This window comes from Anomaloglossus baeobatrachus, chromosome 1 (assembly GCF_048569485.1).
Source record: "Anomaloglossus baeobatrachus isolate aAnoBae1 chromosome 1, aAnoBae1.hap1, whole genome shotgun sequence".
Lineage (NCBI taxonomy): Eukaryota > Metazoa > Chordata > Amphibia > Anura > Aromobatidae > Anomaloglossus > Anomaloglossus baeobatrachus.
The window spans coordinates 648,280,098-648,307,763 of record NC_134353.1 but is presented as its reverse complement, the minus strand read 5'-3'; the positions used below and the strand labels follow the sequence as shown (position 1 = coordinate 648,307,763).

The window sequence follows — 27,666 nt, the reverse complement described above, 5'->3', positions numbered from 1 at the left end:
CCCAAACCAAAGAGACCTCAGCAACGAAGAATTCAAGCGAGGTTTCGGTCCTTTCGGCCCTCAGCCAGATCCCAATCCTCCTCGTCCAACAGGCCACAGAAGAGCCAGAGAAACTCTTCTGCATGGCGGTCTAAGTCACGTCCTCCAAAGACCGCCGGAGGCACCGTCTCCAAGGCGGCCTCATGACTTTCGGCCTCCCCAAACCGCATCCTCGGTCGGTGGCAGGCTCTCCCGCTTTTGCGACACCTGGTGGCCACATGTCCAAGACCGATGGGTGAGGGACATTCTGTCTCACGGTTACAGGATAGAGTTCAGCTCTCGTCCTCCGACTCGTTTTTTCAGAACATCTCCGCCCCCCCGAGCGAACCGTTGCACTTTTTCAGGCGGTGGACACTCTGAAGACAGAAGGAGTGGTGATCCCCGTTCCCCTTCAGGAACGTGGTCGCGGTTTTTACTCCAACCTGTTCGTGGTGCCAAAAAAGGACGGTTCATTCCGTCCCGTTTTGGACCTCAAATTGCTCAACAGACATGTGAGAACCAGGCGGTTTCGCATGGAATCCCTCCGCTCTGTCATCGCTTCGATGTCCCAAGGAGACTTCCTAGCATCAATCGACATCAGGGATGCCTATCTCCATGTGCCGATCGCTCCAGAGCATCAACGCTTCCTGCGTTTCGCCATTGGGGACGAACACCTTCAGTTTGTGGCACTGCCTTTCGGCCTGGCGACAGCCCCACGGGTCTTCACCAAGGTCATGGCATCCGTTGTGGCAGTCCTACACTCTCAGGGCCACTCGGTGATCCCGTACTTAGACGATCTTCTAGTCAAGGCACCCTCCCGGGTGGCATGTCAACACAGTCTGACCGTTGCTCTGGAGACTCTCCAGAGGTTCGGGTGGATCATCAATTTCCCAAAGTCAAAATTGACTCCGACCCAATCACTGACTTACCTCGGGATGGAGTTTCATACTCTCTCAGCGATAGTCAAGCTACCGCTGGACAAACAGCGTTCGCTGCAAACAGGGGTGCAATCTCTCCTTCGGGTCCAGTCACACCCCTTGAGGCGCCTCATGCACTTCCTGGGGAAGATGGTGGCAGCAATGGAGGCAGTTCCCTTTGCGCAGTTTCATCTGCGTCCACTCCAATGGGACATTCTCCGCAAATGGGACAAGAGGTCGACGTCCTTAGACAGGAACGTCTCTCTTTCTCTGGCAGCCAAGACCTCTCTTCAGTGGTGGCTTCTTCCCACTTCTCTGTCGAAGGGAAAATCTTTCCTGCCCCCATCCTGGGCTGTGGTCACGACGGACGCGAGTCTGTCAGGGTGGGGAGCGGTTTTTCTCCACCACAAGGCTCAGGGAACCTGGACTCCGACAGAGTCCTCCCTTCAGATCAATGTTCTGGAGATAAGGGCAGTGTATCTAGCCCTAAAGGCGTTCCATTGGTGGCTGGAGGGCAGGCAGATCCGCATACAGTCGGTCAACGCCACGGCGGTCGCGTACATCAACCACCAGGGCGGCACTCGCAGTCGTCAAGCCTTCCAAGAAGTTCGGCGGATTCTGCTGTGGGCGGAGGCCACAGCCTCCACCATCTCCGCGGTTCACATCCCGGGCGTAGAAAACTGGGAAGCAGACTTTCTCAGTCGCCAGGGCATGGACGCAGGGGAATGGTCTCTTCACCCGGACGTGTTTCAAGAGATCTGTTGCCGCTGGGGAACGCCGGACGTCGATCTCATGGCGTCTCGGCACAACAACAAAGTTCCGGCATTCATGGCACGGTCTCAGGATCACAGAGCTCTGGCGGCGGACGCCTTAGTTCAGGATTGGTCGCAGTTTCGACTGCCTTATGTGTTCCCTCCTCTGGCGATGCTGCCCAGAGTGTTGCGCAAGATCAGGTCTGACTGCCGCCGCGCCATCCTCGTCGCTCCAGACTGGCCGAGGAGGTCGTGGTACCCGGACCTGTGGCACCTCACGGTGGGTCAACCGTGGGCGCTCCCAGACCGACCAGACTTGCTGTCTCAAGGGCCATTTTTCCTTCTGAATTCTGCGGCCCTCAACCTGACTGTGTGGCCATTGAGTCCTGGCTCCTAGCGTCCTCAGGGTTATCTCAAGAGGTCATTGCCACTATGAGACAGGCCAGGAAACCAACGTCAGCCAAGATCTATCACAGGGCTTGGAGGATCTTCTTAGCCTGGTGCTCTGATAAGGGGTTTACCCCCTGGCCGTTTGCCTTACCCACGTTTCTTTCCTTCCTTCAATCCGGAATGGACAAGGGTTTGTCTCTCGGCTCTCTCAAGGGACAAGTATCTGCGCTTTCCGTGTTTTTTCAAAAGCGTCTAGCCAGGCTTCCGCAGGTCCGCACGTTCCTGCAGGGAGTTTGCCACATAGTCCCGCCTTACAAGCGGCCGCTGGAACCCTGGGATCTCAACAGGGTTCTAGGGGCTCTTCAGAAACCACCTTTTGAGCCGCTGCGGGATGTCTCTCTATCACGTCTTTCGCAGAAGGTGGCATTTCTAGTGGCAGTTACACCACTCCGAAGAGTGTCAGAGCTTGCAGCGCTGTCATGCAAAGCCCCCTTCCTGGTATTTCACCAGGATAAGGTGGTTCTGCGTCCGGTCCCGGACTTCCTCCCTAAGGTGGTGTCCCCTTTTCATCTCAATCAGGATATCTCCTTACCTTCATTTTGCCCTCATCCAGTTCACCAATGTGAAAAGGATTTGCATTTGTTAGATCTAGTGAGAGCACTCCGGATCTACGTGTCTCGCACGGCGCCACTGCGCCGTTCTGATGCGCTCTTTGTCCTTGTCGCTGGCCAGCGTAAGGGGTCGCAGGCTTCCAAGTCAACCTTGGCTCGGTGGATCAAGGAACCGATTTTTGAAGCCTACCGTTCTTCTGGGCTTCCGATTCCTTCAGGGCTGAAAGCCCATTCTACCAGAGCCGTGGGTGCGTCCTGGGCATTGCGGCACCGGGCGACGGCTCAGCAGGTGTGTCAGGCGGCTACCTGGTCTAGTCTGCACACTTTCACGAAACACTATCAGGTGCATACCTATGCTTCGGCGGATGCCAGTCTAGGTAGGCAAGTCCTTCAGGCGGCGGTTGCCCACCTGTAATAGGAGGGCCGTTGTCGGCTCTTTTTATCGGGGTATTCTTTTACCCACCCAGGGACTGCTTTTGGACGTCCCAATTGTCTGGGTCTCCCAATGGAGCGACAAAGAAGAAGGGAATTTTGTTTACTTACCGTAAATTCCTTTTCTTCTAGCTCCTATTGGGAGACCCAGCACCCGCCCCTGTTCCCTTCGGGCTGTTTGTTCTTTTGTGTACACATGTTGTTCATGTTGAATTGTTCTTTTGGTTCATGGTTTTCAGTTCTCCGAACATCCTTCGGATTGAATTTACCTTAGACCAATTTATAAGTTTCCTCCTTCCTGCTTTTGCACCAAAACTGAGGAGCCCGTGATGCACGGGGGGGTGTATAGGCAGAGGGGAGGGGTTACACTTTTTAAAGTGTAATACTTTGTGTGGCCTCCGAAGGCAGTAGCTATGCACCCAATTGTCTGGGTCTCCCAATAGGAGCTAGAAGAAAAGGAATTTACGGTAAGTAAACAAAATTCCCTTCTTTTTTTTTTTCTTATTTTAATTGAATTATAAACCGATTTGTTCTATGTGATTTTAAAGTGATAAACACAACACTGTCTTTTGAACGCTATTTCCAAACATCGGAAATGTCCAGGTAAATTCGATAAGATATAGCACCTAGGGTCAGATCTTCGCTGACAGGTCCTCCTCCGGCACTAAGAGCTTCTGTAAGTGACTGGGTTGAAATGTGATGGAATTATTAACAGTTTTTTAATTAATCTTATGTATTTCTTATATATGGCCATAGAGTCAAGACCGATGTAATAGTAGATTTGATACAAAAGAGAGAATGTTCTTTATTTAATTATTCAAGACAAAAACAATTATGTGTATAATATATTTTTAACATGTATTGCAAAATGATTTGAGATAGTTCTTACCAATCATGAAGCTAAATGCATAATACCTTTGATCTATATTTGTATAAAATATGTACTGGTGGAAAAAGGAAAAATAATGCGCTAAAATATTGCTGTTGCATAAATATGCACACCCTTAAACTAATACTGTGTTGAAGTACCATTTGAAATTATGACGGCTTTCAGTCTTTTTGGGAAGGAGTCTCTAGAATTGGCACACATTATTCACTCTTCCTTCCTGTAGCACTCCAAAACTGTCCTGTATACAGCGCCCTTTTCAGGTCAACATACAGATTTTCAATTCGATTAAGCCTGGGCTCTGGCTGGCCTATTCCAAACTGTTTTGATCTTATTTTGGTGAAGTAATTCTTTTATTGACTTGGAGGCATGCTTAGAGGCATGTTGTTGTTGTTGTGCTGAAATGTGAAATTCAACTTTTTAGCAGAGGCGTGAAGGTTTTGATGCAATAAGTCAGTTTTGGAACTGTTCAGAATTCCCTCTACCTTGACTAAGTCCCCAGTTACAGCTGCTGAAAAACAGCCCTAAAACATAACACTTCATTCACCGGGCTTCACTGTGGGCATGGTGTTCTTTTGGTGAATGAGCAGTGTTGTCTTTGGACCAAACATACCTTTTAGAATTTAAACAAAAAAGTTCAAAATTGGTCTTGTCAGACTATAACACATATTCCCACATGCAGACAATGTAGGTTTTGGCAAAATTTAGCCGGGTCTGGATGTTTTTCTTTGTAAGAAAAGGCTTTCGTCTTGCCACACTACACCACAGGCTAGAGTTGTGAAGAATATTGGAGATTGTTGTCACATATATTATACAACCAGTACTTGCTAGAAATTCCTGCTGCTCCTTCAATGCTGCTGTAGGCCTCTTGGTAACCTCCTGGACCAATTTTCTTTTTATCTTTTCATCAATTTTGAGAGACCTCAATTGTTGTGTCAAATTTAAGCCACTTATTGATGATTGTCTTTACAATGTTCCATGGTTATTTAATGCCCTGATAATGTTTTTGACCCTTTTTCTAACTGATTACTTTAATAATAGTCTTTCTTCATCGTTCCTTATGGGAGACCCAAACCATGGGTGTATAGCTTCTGCCTCCGGAGGACACACAAAGTACTACACTCAAACGTGTAGCTCCTCCCTCCGGGCTATATACACCCCCTGGATGACAATCTACCCAGTTCAATGCTTTGTGTTTCAGGAGGTCACACACATGCATTCTCTGATTTTTTTTTTTTCATTTTTATTTTGATTTTAAAGATTTGGAAGAAAAGCGGGTCCAGTCTGGACTCCCGGCATGTCCCTTCTCACCCCACTGTGTCGGCGGTGCTGTTAAGGTTGACTTTACAAGGCTGGAGCCTTCACATGCCGCGCTCCTTCACATCCTCTGAGAGGCTCTGGTTTGAAGTGGGAGCCGTCTCGGTCCTCTCTGCTTGCAGGAGACCGGTCTCCATCCGCAGCCCTGTCTGGTTCCTGCTGGAAGGAGCGTTTAACCCCCCCTCAGGGACTGGCCCTGCGTCTCAAAAGCTAAGTATTGAGACGTTTTTCAGGGGTCCCGGGTACTTTTATTAGGGGGAAAGTATGTTTTTTATCTTTACTGTAAATTCCGGCCGGTTCTGGGGGTTTCCCCTGAGAACCGCGCCGAAGGTGCCTGCTCGTCGGCCGCATGTTAAAATCTAGGCCCCGGCTTCTGTTTGGGCTTAGTTTCGGTTTCACCTCTGCACGTCATTCAGGCAGGCGAATAGAGTGGTGCCGGCCATCCAGCAGAGGGGAGGACACTCCTCTCTGAGGAGATGTTTCCCTCCCCCTGCATCTCTCCTTAGCCCTCCGGTTTCCCGCTCTTGAGCTATTCTCTTCCCCCCCTCCTCCTCCCAGCGCCATTTTCTCAGCGTTTATCACACTGATCGGCGCTGGCTGCTGAACCTGCTGCTTTCTAGGAAGGCTGACGCTTTACTGGGGGTCCGAGCTGTGGAATCCGTAGGGCACACAGAGAGCGGTCTGGTAAGCCACAACCTCTGGTTGTGGGCTTTATTATACACTCTCGGGACATTCTACAGGAGTGTATTCTTACTGCAGAGCTTCCACCTCAGCAGCATGTCTGTCACCCGGAGCAAGGCTGCAAACATGTACGCTATATGCACTGCATGTAAGCTCATTCTGCCAGAGCCAAGCACATACCCACATTGTGATGCCTGTGCTAACATGGTTGTGTCTCAGCCTGGAGCCTCCTCAGGGGTCCCTCCGCTGCTCCGGCCCCGGAGGCTGAACCCCCGGCTTGGGTAGCATCCTTTTCAAAAGCTATTTCCCAGTCTTTTGCCGACTTCATGGGGCAGCTGTCCCAGACACTGCTGACCATGCATCAGCCCTCTTCTCAGGGTGCCTCTGCTGCTCCGAGCTCTGCAGAGCCCTCAGAGCATGTCCTAGGACCCCGTCCCCCTAAACGGAGATGCAGGGACCCTTCTCCTTCCTCTTCCCACGGCTCTGATTCACGTGCCGAGGTGCAGGGCGAGGAGGATTCGTTTACTGTGGGCTCAGACGCTACCTCTATGTACCCCATTGACTTGTCTGAGGGTGATGCGGATGTTAGTGACTTGATTGCGTCCATTAACTCCGTACTGAACCTCAACCCACCAGAGTCAGAGGAACAAGCCTCTCTGGTAGAGATACACCAGTTTACCTCACCTAAGAGAGCTAGGAGTATGTTTTTTAACCACTCCAGTTTTCAGACCACTGTTACCAAGCCCAGGGCCTGTCCTGACAAACGTTTTCCGAAGCGTAGTTCTGATGACCGTTTTCCTTTTCCACCAGAGGTGGTTAAGGAATGGGCCCAGTCCCCAAAGGTAGACCCTCCGGTGTCCAGAATCTCAGCCCGCACAGTCGTAGCTGTGGCTGATGGCACTTCTCTTAAGGATCCCACTGACCGCCAGGTTGACCTTCTGGCCAAGTCTGTATTTGAGGCGGCAGGAGCCTCGTTCTCCCCGTCTTTTGCGGCAGTGTGGGCTCTTAAGACAGTCTCTGCCTCTCTGGCGGAGATACATTCCCTCACCAGGGACTCTATTCCTGAGATGGATGCCTTAACTTCTCAAGCTTCGGCTTTTGCATCCTACGCCATGTCTGCCATCCTGGAGGCTTCTCACCGCACGGCGGTGGCCTCCGCTAACTCCCTCGCGATCCGCAGGATCTTATGGCTTCGAGAGTGGAAAGCAGACGCTTCCTCTAAGAAGTACCTTGCGAGTCTCCCTTTTGCTGGGTCCCGGCTGTTTGGTGAACAACTGGATGAAATAATTAAGGAAGCTACTGGCGGGAAGAGTACTTCCTTGCCACAAACTAAAACCAAAAAACCTGTCCAGGGCAGGAACCAATCGAGGTTTTGTTCCTTTCGTTCCTCTAACTGGTCATCCTCTAAGCCCTCGACCTCGTCCACTACCGCAGCCAAGGATCGTAAACCCAACTGGCGCGCGAAGCCGCGTCCTCAAAAGACCGGAGGAGCCGCTGCCACTAAGGCAGCCTCCTCTTGACTATCTGGCTGCGCCAGCAACGTCCTTGGTCGGTGGCAGGCTCTCCCACTTTGGCGACGTGTGGTTTCAACACGTCTCCGATCAGTGGGTGCGGGATATCATCTCCCACGGCTACAGGATAGAATTTTCTTCCAGCCCGCCAAACAGATTTTTTCTGTCCACCCCCCCCTGCTCCAAAGCCGCCGCCTTCTCTCAGGCCGTGGCATCCCTGCAGGCCAACGGTGTAATTGTTCCGGTTCCCGCCCGGGAACGGTTCAGCGGTTTCTACTCAAACCTCTTTCTAGTCCCCAAGAAGGACGGTTCCTTCCGGCCCATCCTGGATCTCAAGCTTCTCAACAAGCATGTTCAGGTGCGGCACTTTCGCATGGAATCTCTGAGATCGGTCATTGCCTCAATGACCCAAGGAGATTTTCTGGCATCCATCGACATCAGAGATGCCTATCTGCATGTGCCTATTGCGGTTTCACACCAGCGTTGGCTACGCTTTGCAATCGGAGAGGAACATTTCCAATTCGTGGCTCTCCCCTTCGGCTTAGCCACGGCCCCTCGAGTATTCACCAAGGTCATGGCAGCAGTGGTCGCGGTTCTGCACCTCCAGGGGTTGGCAGTGATTCCTTACCTGGACGACCTTCTAGTCAAGGCCTCATCCAGTGCAGACTGCCAGCGGAGTGTCTCGCTCACTCTCGCCACGCTCGTTCAGTTCGGGTGGCTTGTCAACCTGCCCAAGTCCACTCTGACCCCGACCCAGGTGCTTATGTACCTAGGGATGCAATTCGAGACTCTGCCGGCACTTGTCAAGTTGCCCTTAGTCAAACAGCAGTCACTTCGCACTTCGTCTGGCGGTGCGCTCTCTGCTGAGGCACCGCCGTCATTCCATCAGACACCTCATGCAGGTGCTGGGTCAGATGGTGGCATCAATGGAAGCGGTTCCCTTTGCCCAGTTCCATCTGCGTCCCCTGCAGCTGGACATTCTCCGCTGTTGGGACAAGCGAATCTCTTCCTTGCACAGGCTGGTGGCTCTGTCGTCACAGACCAGGAGCTCCCTTCAGTGGTGGCTTCGGCCCCTCTCTCTGTCACAGGGACGCTCTTTCCTGACTCCGTCCTGGGTGATCCTCACCACGGATGCCAGCCTCTCCGGTTGGGGAGCAGTATTTCTCCATCACCGAGCACAGGGCACTTGGACTCCGTCCGAATCAGCCCTCTCGATCAATGTGCTGGAGATCAGAGCTGTGTTTCTAGCTCTCCTAGCCTTTCACCACCTGTTGGCGGGCAGGCACATTCGAGTTCAGTCGGACAACGCGACAGTGGTTGCCTACATCAATCACCAGGGCGGGACTCACAGCCGTCTGGCGATGTTGGAGGTTCAACGAATCCTCCAGTGGACGGAGGACTTCAAGTCCGCCATATCTGCAGTCCACATCCCAGGCGTGGAAAACTGGGAGGCCGATTATCTCAGCCGTCAAACCGTGGACAGCGGCGAGTGGGCCCTGCATCCGTCAGTGTTCAGATCAATCTGCCGCAAGTGGGGCACTCCGGAAGTGGATCTAATGGCATCCCGGCACAACAACAAGGTTCCGGTTTACGTGGCTCGCTCCCACGATCCTCAAGCCTTCGCAGCGGACGCACTGGTTCAAGATTGGTCTCAGTTCCGTCTGGCCTATGTGTTTCCCCCTCTAGCTCTCTTGCCCAGAGTTCTGCGCAAGATCAGAATGGAGGGCCGTCGAGTCATAATCATTGCTCCGGACTGGCCCAGGCGAGCTTGGTACCCAGACCTGCTCCGTCTGTCCGTAGGAGTGCCGTGGCATCTCCCGGACCGCCCAGACCTTCTCTCTCAAGGTCCGTTCTTCCGCCAGAATTCTGCGGCTCTCAGATTGACGGCGTGGCTCTTGAGTCCTGGATCCTGACGGCTTCAGGCATTCCCTCTGAGGTCATCTCCACTATGACTCAGGCTCGGAAGTCTTCCTCGGCCAGGATTTACCACAGGACTTGGAGAATTTTCCTGTCCTGGTGTCGCTCTTCCGACCATGCTCCTTGGCCGTTCTCCTTGCCGACCATCCTGTCTTTTCTACAGTCCGGTCTACCTCAAGGACTGTCCCTCAATTCCCTCAAGGGACAGGTGTCGGCTCTGTCGGTATTGTTCCAGCGGCGTATCGCCCGACTGGCTCAGGTGCGCACCTTCATGCAGGGCGCATCTCACATCATTCCTCCTTACCGGCGGCCCTTGGATCCCTGGGACCTTAATCTGGTCCTCACGGCCTTACAGAAACCCCCCTTTGAGCCTCTCAGGGAGGTTCCTTTGTTTAGACTTTCACAGAAAGTTGTTTTTCTAGTAGCCATAACTTCTCTCAGGAGAGTTTCTGATTTGGCTGCGCTCTCTTCGGAATCCCCCTTCTTGGTGTTTCACCAAGACAAGGTGGTTCTTCGTCCGACTCCGGACTTTCTCCCTAAGGTGGTGTCTCCTTTCCACCTTAACCAGGACATTTCATTGCCTTCTCTTTGTCCGGCCCCTATGTATCGCTTTGAGAAGGCGTTGCATTCCTTAGATTTGGTGCGGGCGCTCCGAATCTATGTGTCATGCACCGCCGTTTTTAGGCGGTGCACCTCACTTTTTGTGCTAACCACTGGTCAGCGCAAGGGTCTCGCTGCTTCTAAACCGACCCTAGCTCGTTGGATCAGGTCGGCTATCACCGATGCCTACCAGTGTTCTCAGGTGCCTCCTCCGCCAGGGATTAAGGCGCACTCGACCAGAGCTGTCGGTGCCTCCTGGGCTTTCAGGCACCAGGCTACGGCTCAGCAGGTTTGTCAGGCTGCCACGTGGTCCAGTCTGCACACTTTTTCGAAGCACTACCAAGTGCATGCTCATGCTTCGGGAGATGCGAGCTTGGGCAGACGCATTCTTCAGGCGGCTGTCGCCCATTTGTGAAGTTAGGTTTTGCCTACTTCTCAGTTTGGTTTATTTCCCACCCATGGACTGCTTTGGAACGTCCCATGGTTTGGGTCTCCCATAAGGAACGATGAAGAAAAAGAGAATTTTGTTTACTTACCGTAAATTCTTTTTCTTATAGTTCCGACATGGGAGACCCAGCACCCTCCCTGTTGACTGTTGGCAGTTTTTTGTTCCGTGTGTTTCACCGGCTGTTGTTAGTAGACAGAGTTCCGGTCTTTCCGAGTTTTACTCTATCTCTACTTATGGGTGGATGTCCTCCTTCAGCTTTTGCACTGAACTGGGTAGATTGTCATCCAGGGGGTGTATATAGCCCGGAGGGAGGAGCTACACGTTTGAGTGTAGTACTTTGTGTGTCCTCCGGAGGCAGAAGCTATACACCCATGGTTTGGGTCTCCCATGTCGGAACTATAAGAAAAAGAATTTACGGTAAGTAAACAAAATTCTCTTTTTCTTTGTCGCTCCATTGGGAGACCCAGACAATTGGGTGTATAGCTTCTGCCTCCGGAGGCCACACAAAGTATTACACTTTAAAAAGTGTAACCCCTCCCCTCTGCCTATACACCCTCCCGTGCATCACGGGCTCCTCAGTTTTATGCTTTGTGTTGAAGGAGGCACACATTCACTCAAGCTCCCATTTTAGTCAGCAGCAGCTGCTGATTGTATCGGATGGAAGAAAAGAGGGCCCCTAACAGGGCCCCCGGCATGCTCCCTTCTCACCCCACTAATGTCGGCGGTGCTGTTAAGGTTGAGGTACCCATTGCGGGTACAGAGGCTGGAGCCACATGCCGTTTTCCTTCCCCATCCCTTAGAGGCTCTGGGAGAAGTGGGATCCTATCCGGTCACCATTCACTGGGACCGGGCTCCCTCCGCAGCCCCTGGGGGAATCTGCCGGACAGGAGACTTGGTATCATCAGGGACAAGGCCCTGCATCTAAAGGTACTCTGTGTCCCCTTGGGGACGGTGCATGGAGCGCCTGTGTCACAGACGCTGCAGCGGCTGCTGTTTTTTTGTGACGACCGGGACTACCGCGCCGTCCGCGCCTGTTTGCCGGCCGTGTTATTAACTTTAGTCCCCGGCTTCATGCGGCCTAGTACCATAACTCCCGCCCCCGGGCCTGCCAGTCAGGGGTAAGGGCGGGACGGTCGACTGGACGTCGGCAGTGAGGGCTGGAGCATACTTAGGTGTTCTCCTCCCCCCTCACTGATCACTGTGGGGCACCAGATTCCCGCACTTTATTAGTCGCCGCCCACGGCTCCCTCCTCCCCTGAGAGCTCCGGCAGCCATTTTTACAATCACTTCTGCCGGTGGAGGATTTCAGAACGAGCTCTGCAGCTCTGGGAGGCCCAAGGCAGGGAATCTGGTGGACACACAACCGCTTTGGGCGGTCGGTAAGCCACACCGGTTACCCGGTGCTGGTCCCCCTGGGGTGCCGAAGTGTGTGTGTATATATATATATATTTGTATACATTTTCTCTGTTCGGCCGCATTGTTTTGCTTTTGGCTATATACCCTCAGTGATCACTCTCCGAGGAGACAACAGCATGTCGTCCGCAAAGAGCAAGGGTGCCAAGACACAGGGTTATTTTGCAACCTGTACCTCTTGTGCGGCTATGTTACCTGCAGGTTCCACCTACCCTCACTGTGAGCAATGCTCGGCCCCTGTTGCACTCGCTCAGCCGGAGCCTCGGGCACTGGTGGGACCCTCGGCGCAGGTAGAACCGCCGGCTTCCACTGTCCAGGTGGCAGGGACAGAGTTTGCAGTTTTGGCTGAGAAACTCTCTGAGTCGCTTTCACAATCCATGGCTCAGTCTATGGACAGATGGTCTGCTAAGATACTAGAAGCCTTGCAGTCCAGATCGGTCCTTACACAGGCCTCAGGCACTGTGAGGTCATCGCCCCCAGGCCCCTCTCGGTCTGCGCAGCAGCGTGCTCCTGGGGTGACACCTAGGTCTCACAGGGAGGACTCCGACACGGACCGCAGTCCCAGACCGGCTAAGCGGGCTCGCTGGGAAACTTCCCCGACTTCATCACGCTGTTCGGGGTCTCAACTTGAGGACTCTCTGGAGGATGAAGCGGAGGTCGCAGCTCAGGGCTCTGACCCTGACGTTGCTCTCAATCTTGATACACCGGAAGGGGGCGCCATAGTAAATGACCTTATAGCGTCCATCAACCAGGTGCTAGATCTATCTCCCCCGCCTCCACCTGTAGAGGAGTCGGCTTCTCAGCAGGAGAAACACCAGTTCAGGTTTCCCAAACGTACACGGAGTGCGTTTTTCGATCACTCTAACTTCAGAGATGCTGTCCAGAAGCACAGAGCATTTCCGGACAAGCGCTTTTCTTTTAATGACACACGTTACCCCTTCCCCGCTGACGTAGTTAAGGGTTGGGCTCAATGTCCCAAGGTGGATCCTCCAGTCTCTAGACTGGCGGCTAGATCCGTAGTATCAGTGGCAGATGGTTCATCGCTCAAGGATGCCACTGACAGGCAGATAGAACTCCTGATGAAATCCATCTATGAAGCCATAGGCGCGTCTTTTGCCCCAGCCTTTGCAGCAGTGTGGGCACTCCAAGCTATCTCAGCCTGTCTGTCTGAGATTAATGCGGTTACACGTACCTCTGCTCCGCAAGTTGCGTCTTTGACTTCTCAGGCGTCGGTATTTTCATCCTACGCCATGAATGCCGTCCTGGACTCTGCGAGCCGTACAGCGGTAGCGTCCGCCAATTCGGTGGCAGTCCGCAGGGCCATGTGGCTACGCGAATGGAAGGCAGACTCTGCTTCCAAGAAGTTCTTAACCGGTTTGCCATTTTCTGGCGACCGTTTGTTTGGCGAGCGATTGGATGAAATTATTAAGCAATCCAAGGGAAAGGACTCGTCCTTACCCCAGTCCAAACCAAACAGACCTCAGCAACGGAAAATTCAATCGAGGTTTCGGTCCTTTCGGCCCTCAGCCAGGTCCCAATCATCCACGTCCAACAGGCCACAGAAGGGCCAGAGGAGCTCTGATGCATGGAGGTCTAAGTCACGTCCTCCAAAGACCGCCGGAGGCACCGTCTCCAAGGCGGCCTCCTCATGACTTTCGGCCTCCCCAAACCGCATCCTCGGTCGGTGGCAGGCTCTCCCGCTTTTGCGACGCCTGGTGGCCACATGTCCAAGACCGATGGGTGAGAGACATTCTGTCTCACGGTTACAGGATAGAGCTCAGCTCTCGTCCCCTGACTCGTTTCTTCAGAACATCTCCGCCCCCCGAGCGTGCCGATGCACTTTTTCAGGCGGTGAACACTCTGAAGACAGAAGGAGTTGTGATCCCCGTTCCCCTTCAAGAACGTGGTCGCGGTTTTTACTCCAACTTGTTCGTGGTGCCAAAAAATGACGGATCATTCCGTCCCGTTCTGGACCTCAAACTGCTCAACAGACACGTGAGAACCAGACTGTTTCGGATGGAATCTCTCCGCTCTGTCATCGCTTCGATGTCCCAAGGAGACTTCCTAGCATCAATCGACATCAGGGATGCTTATCTCCATGTGCCGATTGCACCGGAGCATCAACGCTTCCTGCGTTTCGCCATCGGGGACGAACACCTTCAGTTTGTGGCACTGCCTTTCGGCCTGGCGACAGCCCCACGGGTCTTCACCAAGGTCATGGCATCCGTGGTGGCGGTCCTACACTCTCAGGGCCACTCGATGATCCCTTACTTAGACGATCTCCTAGTCAAGGCTCCCTCCCGGGCGGCATGCCAACACAGCCTGACCATTGCTCTGGAGACTCTCCAGAGGTTCGGGTGGATCGTCAATTTCCCAAAGTCAAAATTGACACCGACCCAATCACTGACTTACCTCGGGATGGAGTTTCATACTCTCTCAGTGATAGTCAAGCTTCCGCTGGACAAACAGCGTTCGCTGCAGACAGGGGTGCACTCTCTTCTTCGGGCTCAGTCACACCCCTTGCGGCGCCTCATGCACTTCCTAGGGAAGATGGTGGCAGCAATGGAGGCAGTTCCCTTTGCGCAGTTTCATCTGCGTCCACTTCAATGGGACATTCTCCGCAAATGGGACAGGAGGTCGACGTCCCTAGACAGGAACGTATCTCTTTCACTGGCGACCAAAACCTCTCTTCAGTGGTGGCTTCTTCCCACTTCTTTGTCGAGGGGAAAATCCTTCCTGCCCCCATCCTGGGCTGTGGTCACGACGGACGCGAGTCTGTCAGGGTGGGGAGCGGTTTTTCTCCACCACAGAGCTCAGGGAACCTGGACTCCGACAGAATCCTCCCTTCAGATCAATGTTCTGGAGATAAGGGCAGTGTATCTAGCCCTAAAGGCGTTCCATCGGTGGCTGGAGGGCAGGCAGATCCGCATACAGTCGGACAACGCCACGGCGGTCGCGTACATCAACCACCAGGGCGGCACACGCAGTCGTCAAGCCTTCCAAGAAGTTCGGCGGATTCTGCTGTGGGCGGAGGCCACAGCCTCCACCATCTCCGCAGTTCACATCCCGAGCGTAGAAAACTGGGAAGCAGACTTTCTCAGTCGCCAGGGCATGGACGCAGGGGAATGGTCTCTTCACCCGGACGTGTTTCAAGAGATCTGTTGCCGCTGGGGAACGCCGGACGTCGACCTCATGGCGTCTCGGCACAACAACAAAGTCCCGGCATTCATGGCACGGTCTCAAGATCACAGAGCTCTGGCGGCGGACGCATATTAGTTCAGGATTGGTCGCAGTTTCGACTGCCTTATGTGTTCCCTCCTCTGGCGATGCTGCCCAGAGTGTTACGCAAGATCAGGTCCGACTGCCGTCGCGCCATCCTCGTCGCTCCAGACTGGCCGAGGAGGTCGTGGTACCCGGATCTGTGGCACCTCACGGTGGGTCAACCGTGGGCACTCCCAGACCGACCAGACTTGCTGTCTCAAGGGCCTTTTTTTCCATCTGAATTCTGCGGCCCTCAACCTGACTGTGTGGCCATTGAGTCCTGGCTCCTAGCGTCCTCAGGGTTATCTCAAGATGTCATTGCCACTATGAGACAGGCCAGGAAACCAACGTCCGCCAAAATCTATCACAGGACTTGGAGGATCTTCTTATCCTGGTGCTCTGATCAGGGTTTTACCCCCTGGCCGTTTGCCTTACCCACTTTTCTTTCTTTCCTTCAATCCGGAATGGACAAGGGTTTGTCTCTCGGCTCTCTCAAGGGACAAGTATCGGCGCTTTCCGTGTTTTTTCAAAAGCGTCTAGCCAGGCTTCCGCAGGTCCGCACGTTCCTGCAGGGAGTTTGCCACATAGTCCCACCTTACAAGAGGCCGCTGGAACCGTGGGATCTTAACAGAGTGCTAAAGGCTCTTCAGAAACCACCTTTCGAGCCACTGCGGGATGTCTCTCTATCACGTCTTTCGCAGAAGGTGTTTTTTCTAGTGGCAGTCACATCGCTCCGTAGAGTGTCGGAGTTGGCAGCGCTGTCATGCAAAGCCCCCTTCCTGGTTTTTCACCAGGATAAGATGGTTCTGCGTCCGGTCCCGGAATTTCTCCCTAAGGTGGTATCCCCTTTTCATCTCAATCAGGATATCTCCTTACCTTCTTTTTGCCCTAATCCAGTTCACCAATGTGAAAAGGATTTGCACTTGTTAGATCTAGTGAGAGCACTCCGGCTCTACATTTCTCGCACGGCGCCCCTGCGCCGTTCGGATGCGCTCTTTGTCCTTGTCGCTGGCCAGCGTAAGGGGTCGCAGGCTTCCAAGTCAACCTTGGCTCGGTGGATCAAGGAACCGATTCTTGAAGCCTACCGTTCTTCTGGGCTTCCGATTCCTTCAGGGCTGAAAGCCCATTCTACCAGAGCCGTGGGTGCATCCTGGGCATTGCGGCACCAGGCTACGGCTCAGCAGGTGTGTCAGGCGGCTACCTGGTCGAGTCTGCACACTTTCACGAAACACTATCAGGTGCATGCCTATGCTTCGGCAGATGCCAGCCTAGGTAGGCGAGTCCTTCAGGCGGCGGTTGCCCACCTGTAAGATGAGGCCGTTTTTCGGCTCTTTTTATCGAGGTTTTCTTTTACCCACCCAGGGACTGCTTTTGGACGTCCCAATTGTCTGGGTCTCCCAATGGAGCGACAAAGAAGAAGGGAATTTTGTTTACTTACCGTAAATTCCTTTTCTTCTAGCTCCTATTGGGAGACCCAGCACCCGCCCCTGTGCCCTTCGGGCTGGTTGTTCTTTTGTGTACACATGTTGTTCATGTTGAATTGTTCTTTTGGTTCATGGCTTTCAGTTCTCCGAACATCCATCGGATTGAATTTACCTTAGACCAATTTATAAGTTTCCTCCTTCCTGCTTTTGCACCAAAACTGAGGAGCCCGTGATGCACGGGAGGGTGTATAGGCAGAGGGGAGGGGTTACACTTTTTAAAGTGTAATACTTTGTGTGGCCTCTGGAGGCAGAAGCTATACACCCAATTGTCTGGGTCTCCCAATAGGAGCTAGAAGAAAAGGAATTTACGGTAAGTAAACAAAATTCCCTTCTTCCATGTCAGAGGAAAGTAGAGCCTCATACTGCTCATGAGCATGAAGAGCACACGATAAATCCGGATCCCCCATACATAAAAGAAAACTAGGGTTCCTTGACCCCTGTTATTACTCCAGGAAGACGTGGGTTAGAGTGGTGTCTGCTTATGAGAATTGTAGAATGCAGCCAGCTCCTACAACACCCATAGTCTCCAATGGAGAGAGTTACAGGAGTGCAGGGTTTCCTCCTCAGTCTCTAGAGCACCAGTTGGGGGAAAGAGTGCCCCCATTCTCCATATATGTGGGAGTCCTGCTCAAGGAACCTGCATTTCTTAGACATTTGTGGCACATGCTTGTGACATGGATGAAACCTCTCAATAGGTAACAGCACTTGAAGTTTTACTTTAGCCCTTGGAAGTCGTCCGTATGAAAATGTGTCTCTCTTATTAGTATAACTCAATTATCTATTGTCCGTGTACTCCATCAGCATATTAGGCATTGTCTGCATCCGGTACTGTACAATTACCCTCATTGCTGCCCGCCTGTATTGATTGTGTTATTTCTGTTAAGGTTATTGTAAGGGCAGTGAGACAGTAATGATGTCTGTCTGTGGCTATTTTATCCTGAGTTGTATCATCGCTCGTGACATTTATACACATACTATACCCACATATACTCCTACACTGAAATTTACTGAAATATGACCTCTAAAAACTAAAAAAGTGGAGAGGCTACAGATTCACCATAACAAGGGTACATTTACATTGGCCAATTATTGTGAACGAGCATTCCTAGGAAAACTTTTCTCAGATTTCGGCCTGTCTAAAAACTGGCAAGCTTAAATATCCTCCTCTTCGGCAGCACATCTTGTTTAAAGGGAACCTGTCAGCAGAAATTTTGCAATAAACCTAAAAGATTCCCCTTCTGCAGCTCCTGGGCTGCATTCTAGCGAGGTTCCTATTGTTATTGTTCCCCCTTTTAGACCAAAATAAATACTTTATAAAGTGGTACCTTTTCGTATGCAAATCTTGTTAATCATACATGGGGGCGGGCTGTCTGGTGTCCGTTGTTCTGCCTCCTGCTGCTTTACGCCGTCCCCCATCTCTCAATTTCATACCTCAGGACTCCGCCCAGTGCGCCCGAGGTCTCGCACATGCGCCGTGCCACTCTAGCGGGACTGTGCACTGTGTGACCACTGGTGACGTGTTGCGCAGGCGTGAGATTATGGCCGGCGCTGTGATTGTCATCAGCAGCGTCATCCAAGTACCCGCCCATAATCTCATGCCCACGCTTTCCTCTCTGCCTCCACCGTTCTGCGCAAGCGCTGGCCAGATGAACCCACGTCACCTCTTACCAAGATGGGAAAGAGGTGACGTGGGGTGATCTGGCCAGCGCTTGCGCAGAACGGTGGAGGCAGTGTGGAAAGCGCGGGCACGAGATTATAGGTGGGTACTTGCTGATGAAAATCACAGCACCGCCCATAATCTCACGCCTGCGCAACACGTCACCAGCGGTCACACTGTGCACAGTCCCGCTAGAGTGGCACGGTGCATGCGCGAGACCTCGGGCGCACTGGGCGGAGTCCTGAGGTATGAAATTCAGCGATGGGGGATGGCGTAAAGCTGCAGGAGGCAGAACAACGGACACCAGACAGCCCATCCCCATGTACGATTCACAAAATTTGCATACGAAAAGGTACCACTTTATAAAGTATTTATTTTGGTCTAAAAGGGGGCACAATAACAATAGGAACCTTTCCAGAATGCAGCCCAGGAGCTGCAGAAGGGGAATCTTTTAGGTTTAGTGCAAAATTTCTGCTGATAGGTTCCCTTTAAACAGATGTGCTGCCGAGAACAGTGACAGTTACTTTGCATGGAATGATCATATTAATGATTGTTCTTAAAATTGTTATTAAAATTGTTATTAAAATGGCCTATATGTCAGCTGGTAGTCATTTACAGCCATAGGTTAGCCGGTAAAATAGCTCCCTAAAACAGTAGCTAGCTCCAAGATCCAGTAAATATGGGTCACAAAGTCATACCATGAACAAATTGGATACAGGGGGTGATTTTATATGCAACTGCTCAGCTTCTCACAGCTTAAATTGGGGGCGGGGGGGACCTAAGTGTGACAATAGCAGTGCATGTACCAGGTGTTGGAGAGAACCTGTCAGCAGGATTTAGCAGTATAAAGGACAGACAAGGCCATAATGGCTATACTGATTAAACTGATACCATAGGTGAAGGAATCCGATCTCTAGTTCTTGGTTACTCAGCTTATTTAGCCTTTGTAGTTTTCTTCTAATGTTCTATGGAACAGGGAGGAACTGGGGGTAGGGTTGTCTTCTGCTCCTCCACCCCTTCACTTGCCTTCTGTGTGTTTGACAGGCGACTGTGACCTGCCTCCTTTTTAAATTTCTCGGCGACACCATCATTGGGGTGGGCAGCACGTGCGCAGTGTGATTCCTCGGCTGATCTTCAATAAAATGACGCCGGATACGGCACATACAGAAATCACGATCTCTGCTCAGTGATGCCTTCAAGTTAACGGCCAAGGGTCTGTTTTTTGTTTATTTTTTGGGTTTTTTTTGTTTTTTTTTTATTCATATACTTTGTATAACCCCCACCACTGATTGGCAGTTTCCTGCCTATCCACAGTATACACAGAAAGCTACCAATCAATGGTGTGGGCGGGGTTATAGAGAGCTCCGTAATTTATTGATCTGGTAAATCTGCAGCAGACAAAATTGTTTCTATTTCTGATTCCAGCAATTTATCACTTGTTGCTGTGATTTTGAGCTCTGCCCCTACATCCTATGGCTCTTATAGGGAATCTGTCACCAGGTTTCTGCTACCTCATCTAAGTGTAGACTTTAAGCTTTATTTGGAATATAGCTTTGGTGAGGATGATCATTGCACTGTTAGCTTCAGAAAGAACATGTGCAAGATGGATGGTAGCTGAGAGTTCACTTTGTAGTAGGGTCCTAAGTCTGTCTGCTACATAAAATGTTTTAATAGTATGCTGCCGCTGCTTCATACTGTACCCGCACTGACAACTTCTTTGTAAGTCAGTGGCCGAACTCTGCATGGATCTTGTCTCTATTGTCATCTGTGACAACATTGATGTTTATTCTAAGGCCTGGGACACACTGCGAGTAAACTCGGACGAGTGGAATGTGATTAAAAAAAAAAAGAATCGCATTCCACTCGGACCAATGTTACCCTGTGGGGCCGTTCCCATCTGTGATATATTTTTTTTCTTCAGCTTTAATCGGACCGAGAAAACAGTCGCAGCATGCTGCTAGTGACAAAAAGTCTCGGATTATTTGCACCCATACAAGTCTATGGGTGCGAGTGAAACATCGGACTGCACTCAGATGACACCAGAGTGCAGTGCAATAATCGCATCAGCTGACAATGGAGGAGATTGAAAAATTAACCCCTCCCTCTCCTCCGCAGCTGTGATCTGATCTCAGGATCAGATCACAGTATAATGACACTCTGTTCCCGCTCGCAGCAGAGCGGGAGCCGAGGGTCATTAGCATATTGCATCTGATGCTCTCACATCACATGCCATACGCCAGTGTGACGAACGGCCTACATGAGATTCAAAATCTGACATTATTTCTAACTTGTATGAAAATGATCATTTGCAAATACATTTTTCATTTTATTTGCAGGATGTTACACACAAGATGCTTTCATCTGGAGAGTGTACACCGGAAGATCTCTGCTTCTCCTTACAGGTTAATGCCTATAAGTATCTGATTAAAAAGTTAGCTAAAGAAGCACTTACATTTACCTTATATTGTGCAGCATACAATTTTTTTACACTATAATGTAGAGGCTGTTGTGCATGTCTTAGATATATCTGTTTCAGATTATATGCCGTTTCTAGGCTATCTACCATGTTGATTTCTTTTCTTCCCTCTAATGATGCCTCTTATCACCCTGCACATAGTTGTTCCCATTAGACAGAAGGCAGCAGAATAAAGCTGGGTTTACACACGGCAACATCTCAAACGACATCGCTGTAACGTCACCGGTTTTGTGACGCAATAGCGATGTTGTTTGCGATGTTGCAGTGTGTGAAACTTATCAGCGACCCGGCCCCTGCTGTGAAGTTGTAATCGTTACAAATCGTTCAGGACCATTCCTAGGTCCTTTGTTTCCCGCTGTGCAGCATGAAGTTTCAGTGTGTGAAGACTTTGCAGAGACTTTGTTAGCAACTTCCCTTTCAAAAGGCTGCTTATCAACGTCCCCAACAACCAGCTAAGTCGCTCTGCAGGTCCGGATCGCTGTTGAGTTGTTGGCCAGGTTTGCCTGTTTGACAGCTCACCAGCGACTTAGCAGAGACTTAGGGAGGTCGCTGTTATGTCACAAAACCGGTGACGTTACAGCGATGTCCTTTGCGATGTTGCAGTGTGTAAACCCAGCTTAATAGATTAGTGACCCATAACTGTTGCCCATGACTCTGTGGAATATCATTTTATCCTATGTGATGCAGCTTCTGCCCATCTTCCCTGCCTCCTGCTTGTGACAGGTTTCCCTGTGCACAGATCTCACAACAACCTTCTGTAGTTGTCTTCTGCCTGAGGTTTCCAATGTCAGTATGGTAGCTATAATGGAAAACTCTGAACTGCTGTTCATAGCTCTTAGAAGCATCTTACTCAAGGTAACTGCTCCCATAATCATATACAGAAAATGGAGATTTACATTTAGAAAAAAAGTGTTTCAGTATATCGTTTTTTAAGGCTCCTTTCACATTGCTTTTTGCCTTATGTTCACAGGTCCCGTCGGGGCATCCGTCCGAACCGCTCCTCCCCCACCCCGCAAAGCGTGGTTCGGACGCATGCGTCGGCAGGGCCATTGACTGTAATTGACACACTACGTTAGCGTGTGCTATGTTTTGTGCCATTTTTGCACATATACGTTTTCTGCAGACGGACACCCGAACGTAGTCGACTGCGGCAAAACGCAATGTGAAAGGAGCCTTACCAAAAATAGGTGATTTAGTTGAACCTTATTTTACTTTCCAGATAATATAGTTACAAGGCCATATTTTTTCCTGACAGGAAACCCTCTTCTCTATGCTTGTGGAGATAACAGAACGTGCGATGGCTCATTGCGGTTCACAAGAAGTCTTAATAGTGGGTGGTGTTGGATGTAAGTAACAAGTGACTGGAAAGTGCACGACACTCCAAAGCTGCTCTAAAATTGAATGAAGAAACCCGCATTACCTACAGAATTGACTCCTCAGCACAAATTTCACCAAGTGTTTTGCAATCTGTAAACTGCAGCACAAATCTAGGTCAGAGGGGGCATAGTTCAGATGTGAAAATCCACAGCATGCCTAGAACCCACTGCAAATATTTTATGCTGTTTGTTTGTTTTATTGTTTTTTTTTTAACTTTTTAATTTACATTGTACTATGTAGGTTAGAATGTTAGTATAGATTCTCCACCTGCAATCCATGCTGTGTGAACCCTGTTTGTTTCTCCAGTATGCATCCAAGGCACTTGTTCTACTTTCTTGTGTTAAGACTAGAGATGAGCGAACTTGAACAGTAAAGTTCGGTGTTCGTAGAGAACACGGACTTTACAAAAAACAAATCTGTGTTCAGAGTTCGGGTGTTTTATGTACACAAACCACTAGATCGAGCATCGCTGTGCTCAGGTGTGCTCAGTGCTCACCTCAATGCGAGCCGCTTGCAGTGTTTGAATGGCTCACACTGGGGGTAACAGCGTGATCAAATGTAGTGTGCACCCAAAAAAGAAAAACACTCCCTAACCCGGGAGTGTTCCATTTATGACTGCCTGTATCTGGGCAGAGACCCGAACTGCCCAATGGTCAAGTCCGGGTCCAGAACAGAACTTTATCTCAAGTCCAGCTAAACCCAAACAAACTAAGCTTTCACTGTTCCACTGATCTTTAGTTAACACTTAAAGGGAACCTGTCAGGTGCAACATGCACCCAGAACCACGAGCAGCTCTGTGTGCATATAGCTAATCCCTGCCTAACTGTCCCTGTATACACTAGCATAGATAAAGAGATCTTTAGAAAAAATATTTCTAAAGATCCTTTGACATGCAATGAGCGCAGGGACTAGTGCCAAGGTGTTGTTTTGTTTTGTTTTTTTTTTCCTCCCGACTAGTCCGCCCTCTTAGCATGCCAGCACGCTATTCAGTGCCCATTGACTCATTAGTGGTGGCATGTGTACCTGTGTCCGTTGTCCCCGCCTCAGACACCGGGCTTCGGGTCAGTGCGCATGATCGGAGTGCCCGGCACTTCCGATCATGCACACTAAATCTCTCTAAAGCTGGGACATATACACCTGGCTTCATAGTGCGCATGACCGGATGTGCCGGGACTTCTGATCATGTGCCATGCCAGGCGTCTAATGCTGTGATAACGGACACAGGTATGCGTGTCACCACTGATGACGATGTTCATTGATTAACATGTTATCATGCTCCTATGGGCGTGGTAACATGCTAAGAGTGCGGATTAACAGGGGGAAAAAACGTCCTTGCGACTAGTCCCTGCGCTCATTAGCATAGAATTAATGATCTTTAGAAATACTTTTTCTAAAGATCTCTTTATATATGTTACTATATACAGGCACAGTTAGGCAGGAATCACTAATATGCACCCAGAACTGCTCGTGGCTCTAGGTACATATTGCACCTGACAGGTTCCCTTTAACAGCATACACTAAACATTCTACCACTACAACAAGAAAATGGACACTTATTGCAGCTCATATTTCATTTTTACATACTTAGGTAATGTACGACTGCAAAAAATGATGGAAGCAATGTGCAAAGAACGAAGTGCCAAGCTATTTGCCACAGATGAGCGGTAAGAGTGATATAAATTGGTAGTAAAAAAGAAAAGGCTAGGCACTGCAGGCCCAGGTGTGTACTCACAAGTCTGTAGTTTTTCCTTGGATCACAGATCTCCAGCCGATCCCTGTGGTGCTCTGCCAAGGTATAGGAATCCAATATAAGCTTCAAATGAGAAGGAATGGCGGCAACTCACTGGTGAATATTAACGGCAATTTTTATTGCACAATCTGCGGCATTGTTACAATGTAGCCAGGGAGGGGGGAGTGCAGGGGCGCCGGACGACGGCCGTTTCGGACCTGTGGAAGCACCTGCTACGGTGCAAAACGGCCGTCGTCCGGCGCCCCTGCACTCCCCCCTCCCTGGCTACATTGTAACAATGCCGCAGATTGTGCAATAAAAATTGCCGTTAATATTCACCAGTGAGTTGCCGCCATTCCTTCTCATTTGAAGGTGATATAAATTGGTCAGTTCTTGTTTTCCAATACAATGACAGTATTTTTTTTTATATGTAAAATATCATTCATATTAATAACACAGGCCCCCATTTCTCATTGTAAGGGCTTGTTCACATGCTGCACTTTACAGTATCAACAAAGTGAGATTTCTGAAATCTCATGCACCTGCTGCTTATTTTTTACTTGTGGATTTGAACAAAGCGCTTTTGTTTTTCTAATCTGTAGTATGTCAATTCTTTCAGGGTTTTGACACCATTTTTCACTCATTTAAAATGAATGGGAGAAAAAGGTTAAAAACGCTCATGTTATTAGTTTTGCATGCCAACACTCGTATTTGGTGCAGAAAAAACGGCTGGAAATTCTCAATGTTTGTATTTGCCCTACCGTAATTGTGTATTTCAAACAGATTCTCTTACATTAAGATAAGCTAGTGATCTGCATGATTTCCGATGTACACTAGTTGTCATTGTATTGTATTGCCTTTGGTTAGCACTATACAGTGTGTCCACCCATATCCTGTCCACCGCCATTAACTTGAGAATGGCAGCAGCTATAGGCATAGAAGTGGTGTCTAGGTATAGTAAAGTAACCATGCACTACTCAATTAAACCACCTATAGCGCCACCTGGTGGAAAACAACGGAGTTAGCATTTTTATCTCGAAAACGGAACTAGCTAGAGGAAAAAAGTAAATTACAAAATTGTAGGGCATCATCCATTGAATACGAATCGACACCTTGCATACAGAAATGCTATGATATGAAACCCATGACCCCCCCAGAACATTGAATGCTGGTCACGCATATGGCGCTCATTTAACTTTTAAGCTCAAAGTGGCCACCGTCAGCTGCAATGCACATCTGGACTCTGGACAGCATACTGTATCTTGCTGTGCGTTGTGCAATATGGTAGGTGAGACGTTTGCACAAGAATCTGTGATACGACGTCATAGGTCCTGCAATGTGGGTGGAGGGGGTCGCATACACCTGCTGTTTGATGTGACCTCACAGAAAGAAGTCCAATGGGGTCAGGTCAGGTGAGCGTGGAGGCCATTCCACGCAGTCACCATACCCAATGATTTGTAGGAAGGTCTCCATGAGGTATCGCTTCACGTCCGTAGCCTTGTGAGTTTTACATGTTCTAATCATAGCATTTCTGTATGCAAGGTGTCGATTCGTATTGAATTGATGATTCCCTACAATTTTTTAGTTCACTTTTTTCTCTATCTCGTTCCGTTTTCAAGATAAAAATGCTGTTAGAAACTCTGTTGTTTTCCACCAGGTAGTGCTATAGGTGGTTTCATTGCGTAACACATGGCTACTTTACTATACCTAGACACCACTTCTATGCCTATAGCTGCCGCCGTTCTCAAGTTAATGGCGGTGGACAGGATATGGGTGGACACACTGTATAAAGATCATTATTATTTATATCATTTTATGTAGGTTTACATCTTTGGTATTTGACAGATTCTGCATTGACAATGGTGCAATGATTGCTCAAGCAGGATGGGAAATGTTCAGATCAGGACAAGTGACGGCATTACAAGATTCTTGGATAACTCAGAGGTCAGTGTCTTTTACTATTATTTTACTTGAAGAACTATTTTTTGTAGGCAAGTGGAGGAGTGAATACAAAAAATATTAGTCCCCACTACTTTTATGTGTCCTTTTTAAGAAAACAGTGGATAGCCACACACTAATGATTTGTACAAGAAATGTTTAGAAATGTACTAAACAATCCCTAAGCCACAGCTAGTGGACCCCATTTTCCAGCAGAAGACTGGTCTGAACCTCTGGCTCATGGGATCATGTGTTTATCACAATTCTTCACTTTTTTAATTACTTCCAAGGTCTTAATAGAAAGTGCAAGTGAGAAGGCAATGCATCTCAAGCCGAGATTCGTGATCCTTGGACTCCCTATGACACAGCAGCAAGGAGGGAGTGCTCTCAGCACTTTGCAGCTGCTCAATAAATACCTTACATGCTGTGCTCAATAGCAACCACAGCATGTAAGAACGTTGACAGAAAATTGATCAAGGATCCCTTTGTCACTCCATTGGCTCCCTCCATTCCAATCATGCAGAGCCAGTGGTTGTGTTTGAATCCAGCATAACAATGGCCTATGAGTCAGTCCTAAATTAACCCCTTCAGCCCCAAGCCTATTTTGACCCTAAAGACCAGGCCATTTTTTGCAATTTTGACCAGTGTCACTTTATGAGGTTATAACTCTGGAACGCTTCAACGGATCCCGGTGATTCTGAGATTGTTTTTTCGTGACATATTGGGCTTCATGTTAGTGGTAAATTTAGGCCAATATTTTTTGCGTTTCTTTGTGAAAAAACGGAAATTTCGCGAATATTTTGAAAATTTTGTAATTTTCAAACTTTGAATTTTTATGCTCTAAAACCAACGAGACATATGACACAAAATAATTAATAAATAACATTTCCCACATGTCTACTTTTACCTCAGAACAATTTTGGGGAAAAAAAAAAAATTAAGGAAGTTATAGGGGTTCAAAGTTTATGAGCAATTTCTCATTTTTACAACAAAATTTACAAAGCCACTTTTTTTTAGGGACCACATCACATTTGAAGCGATTTTGAAAGGTCTACATGACACAAAACACCCAAAAGTGATACCATTCCAAAAGCGGCACCCCTCAGGCTATTCAAAACCATATTCAAGAAGGTTATTAACCCTTCTGGTGCTTCACAGTAACTAAAGCAATGTGGAAGGAAAAAATGAACATTTTACTTTTTGCAACAAAAATGTTAATTTAGCCTCAAATATTGCATTTCACAAGGGTAGCAGGATTAAATGAACCCCCAAAATTTGTTGGGCAATTTCTTCTGAGCACGCAGATACCTCATATGTGGCGAAAAACCACTGTTTGGGCGCACGGCAGGACTCGGAAGGGAAGGAGCGTCATTTTAACTTTTTGAACAGAAAATTAGCTGGAATCGTTAGCCGCACCATGTTGCGTTTGGAGAGCCCCTGAGGTGCCGAAACAGTGGAGCTCCCCCACATGTAACCCCATTTTGGAAACTAGACCCCTCATGGAATTTATCTAGATGTTTATTGAGCACTTTGATCCTCTGGGGGCTTCACAAAAGTTAATAGAGTTGAGCCGTGAAAATAAAAAAAAAATGTTTTTACCACAAAATTGTTACTTCAACCAGGTAGCTTTTTTTTTCACAAGGGTATCAGGAAAAATTGCACCATAAAATGTATGGTGCAATTTCTCCTGAGTACACAGATACCTCATATGTGGTGGAAATCAAATGTTTGGGCGCACAGCAGGGCTCGGAATGCAGGAGCGTCATTTGACTTTTAAAACGCAAAATTGTCTGGGATAATTAGCATATTCCATGTTGTGTTTGGAGACCCCCTGAGGTGCCGAAACAGTGG

The 27,666-nt window shown here is 49.3% G+C and overlaps 1 protein-coding gene across 2 annotated transcripts in view; it reads left to right on the top strand.

Moving 5' to 3' along the window:
- Positions 1-27,666, top strand: part of OSGEP (O-sialoglycoprotein endopeptidase) — a 144,635-nt gene that overhangs the window by 83,465 nt on the left and 33,504 nt on the right. For both annotated transcript variants that reach the window (XM_075319838.1, XM_075319845.1), the window contains exons 8-11: positions 20,632-20,697; positions 22,027-22,117; positions 23,737-23,812; positions 25,723-25,821. In XM_075319838.1, coding sequence (XP_075175953.1) covers positions 20,632-20,697; positions 22,027-22,117; positions 23,737-23,812; positions 25,723-25,821 — 332 coding nt within the window. The remainder of the gene's footprint in view (positions 1-20,631; positions 20,698-22,026; positions 22,118-23,736; positions 23,813-25,722; positions 25,822-27,666) is intronic.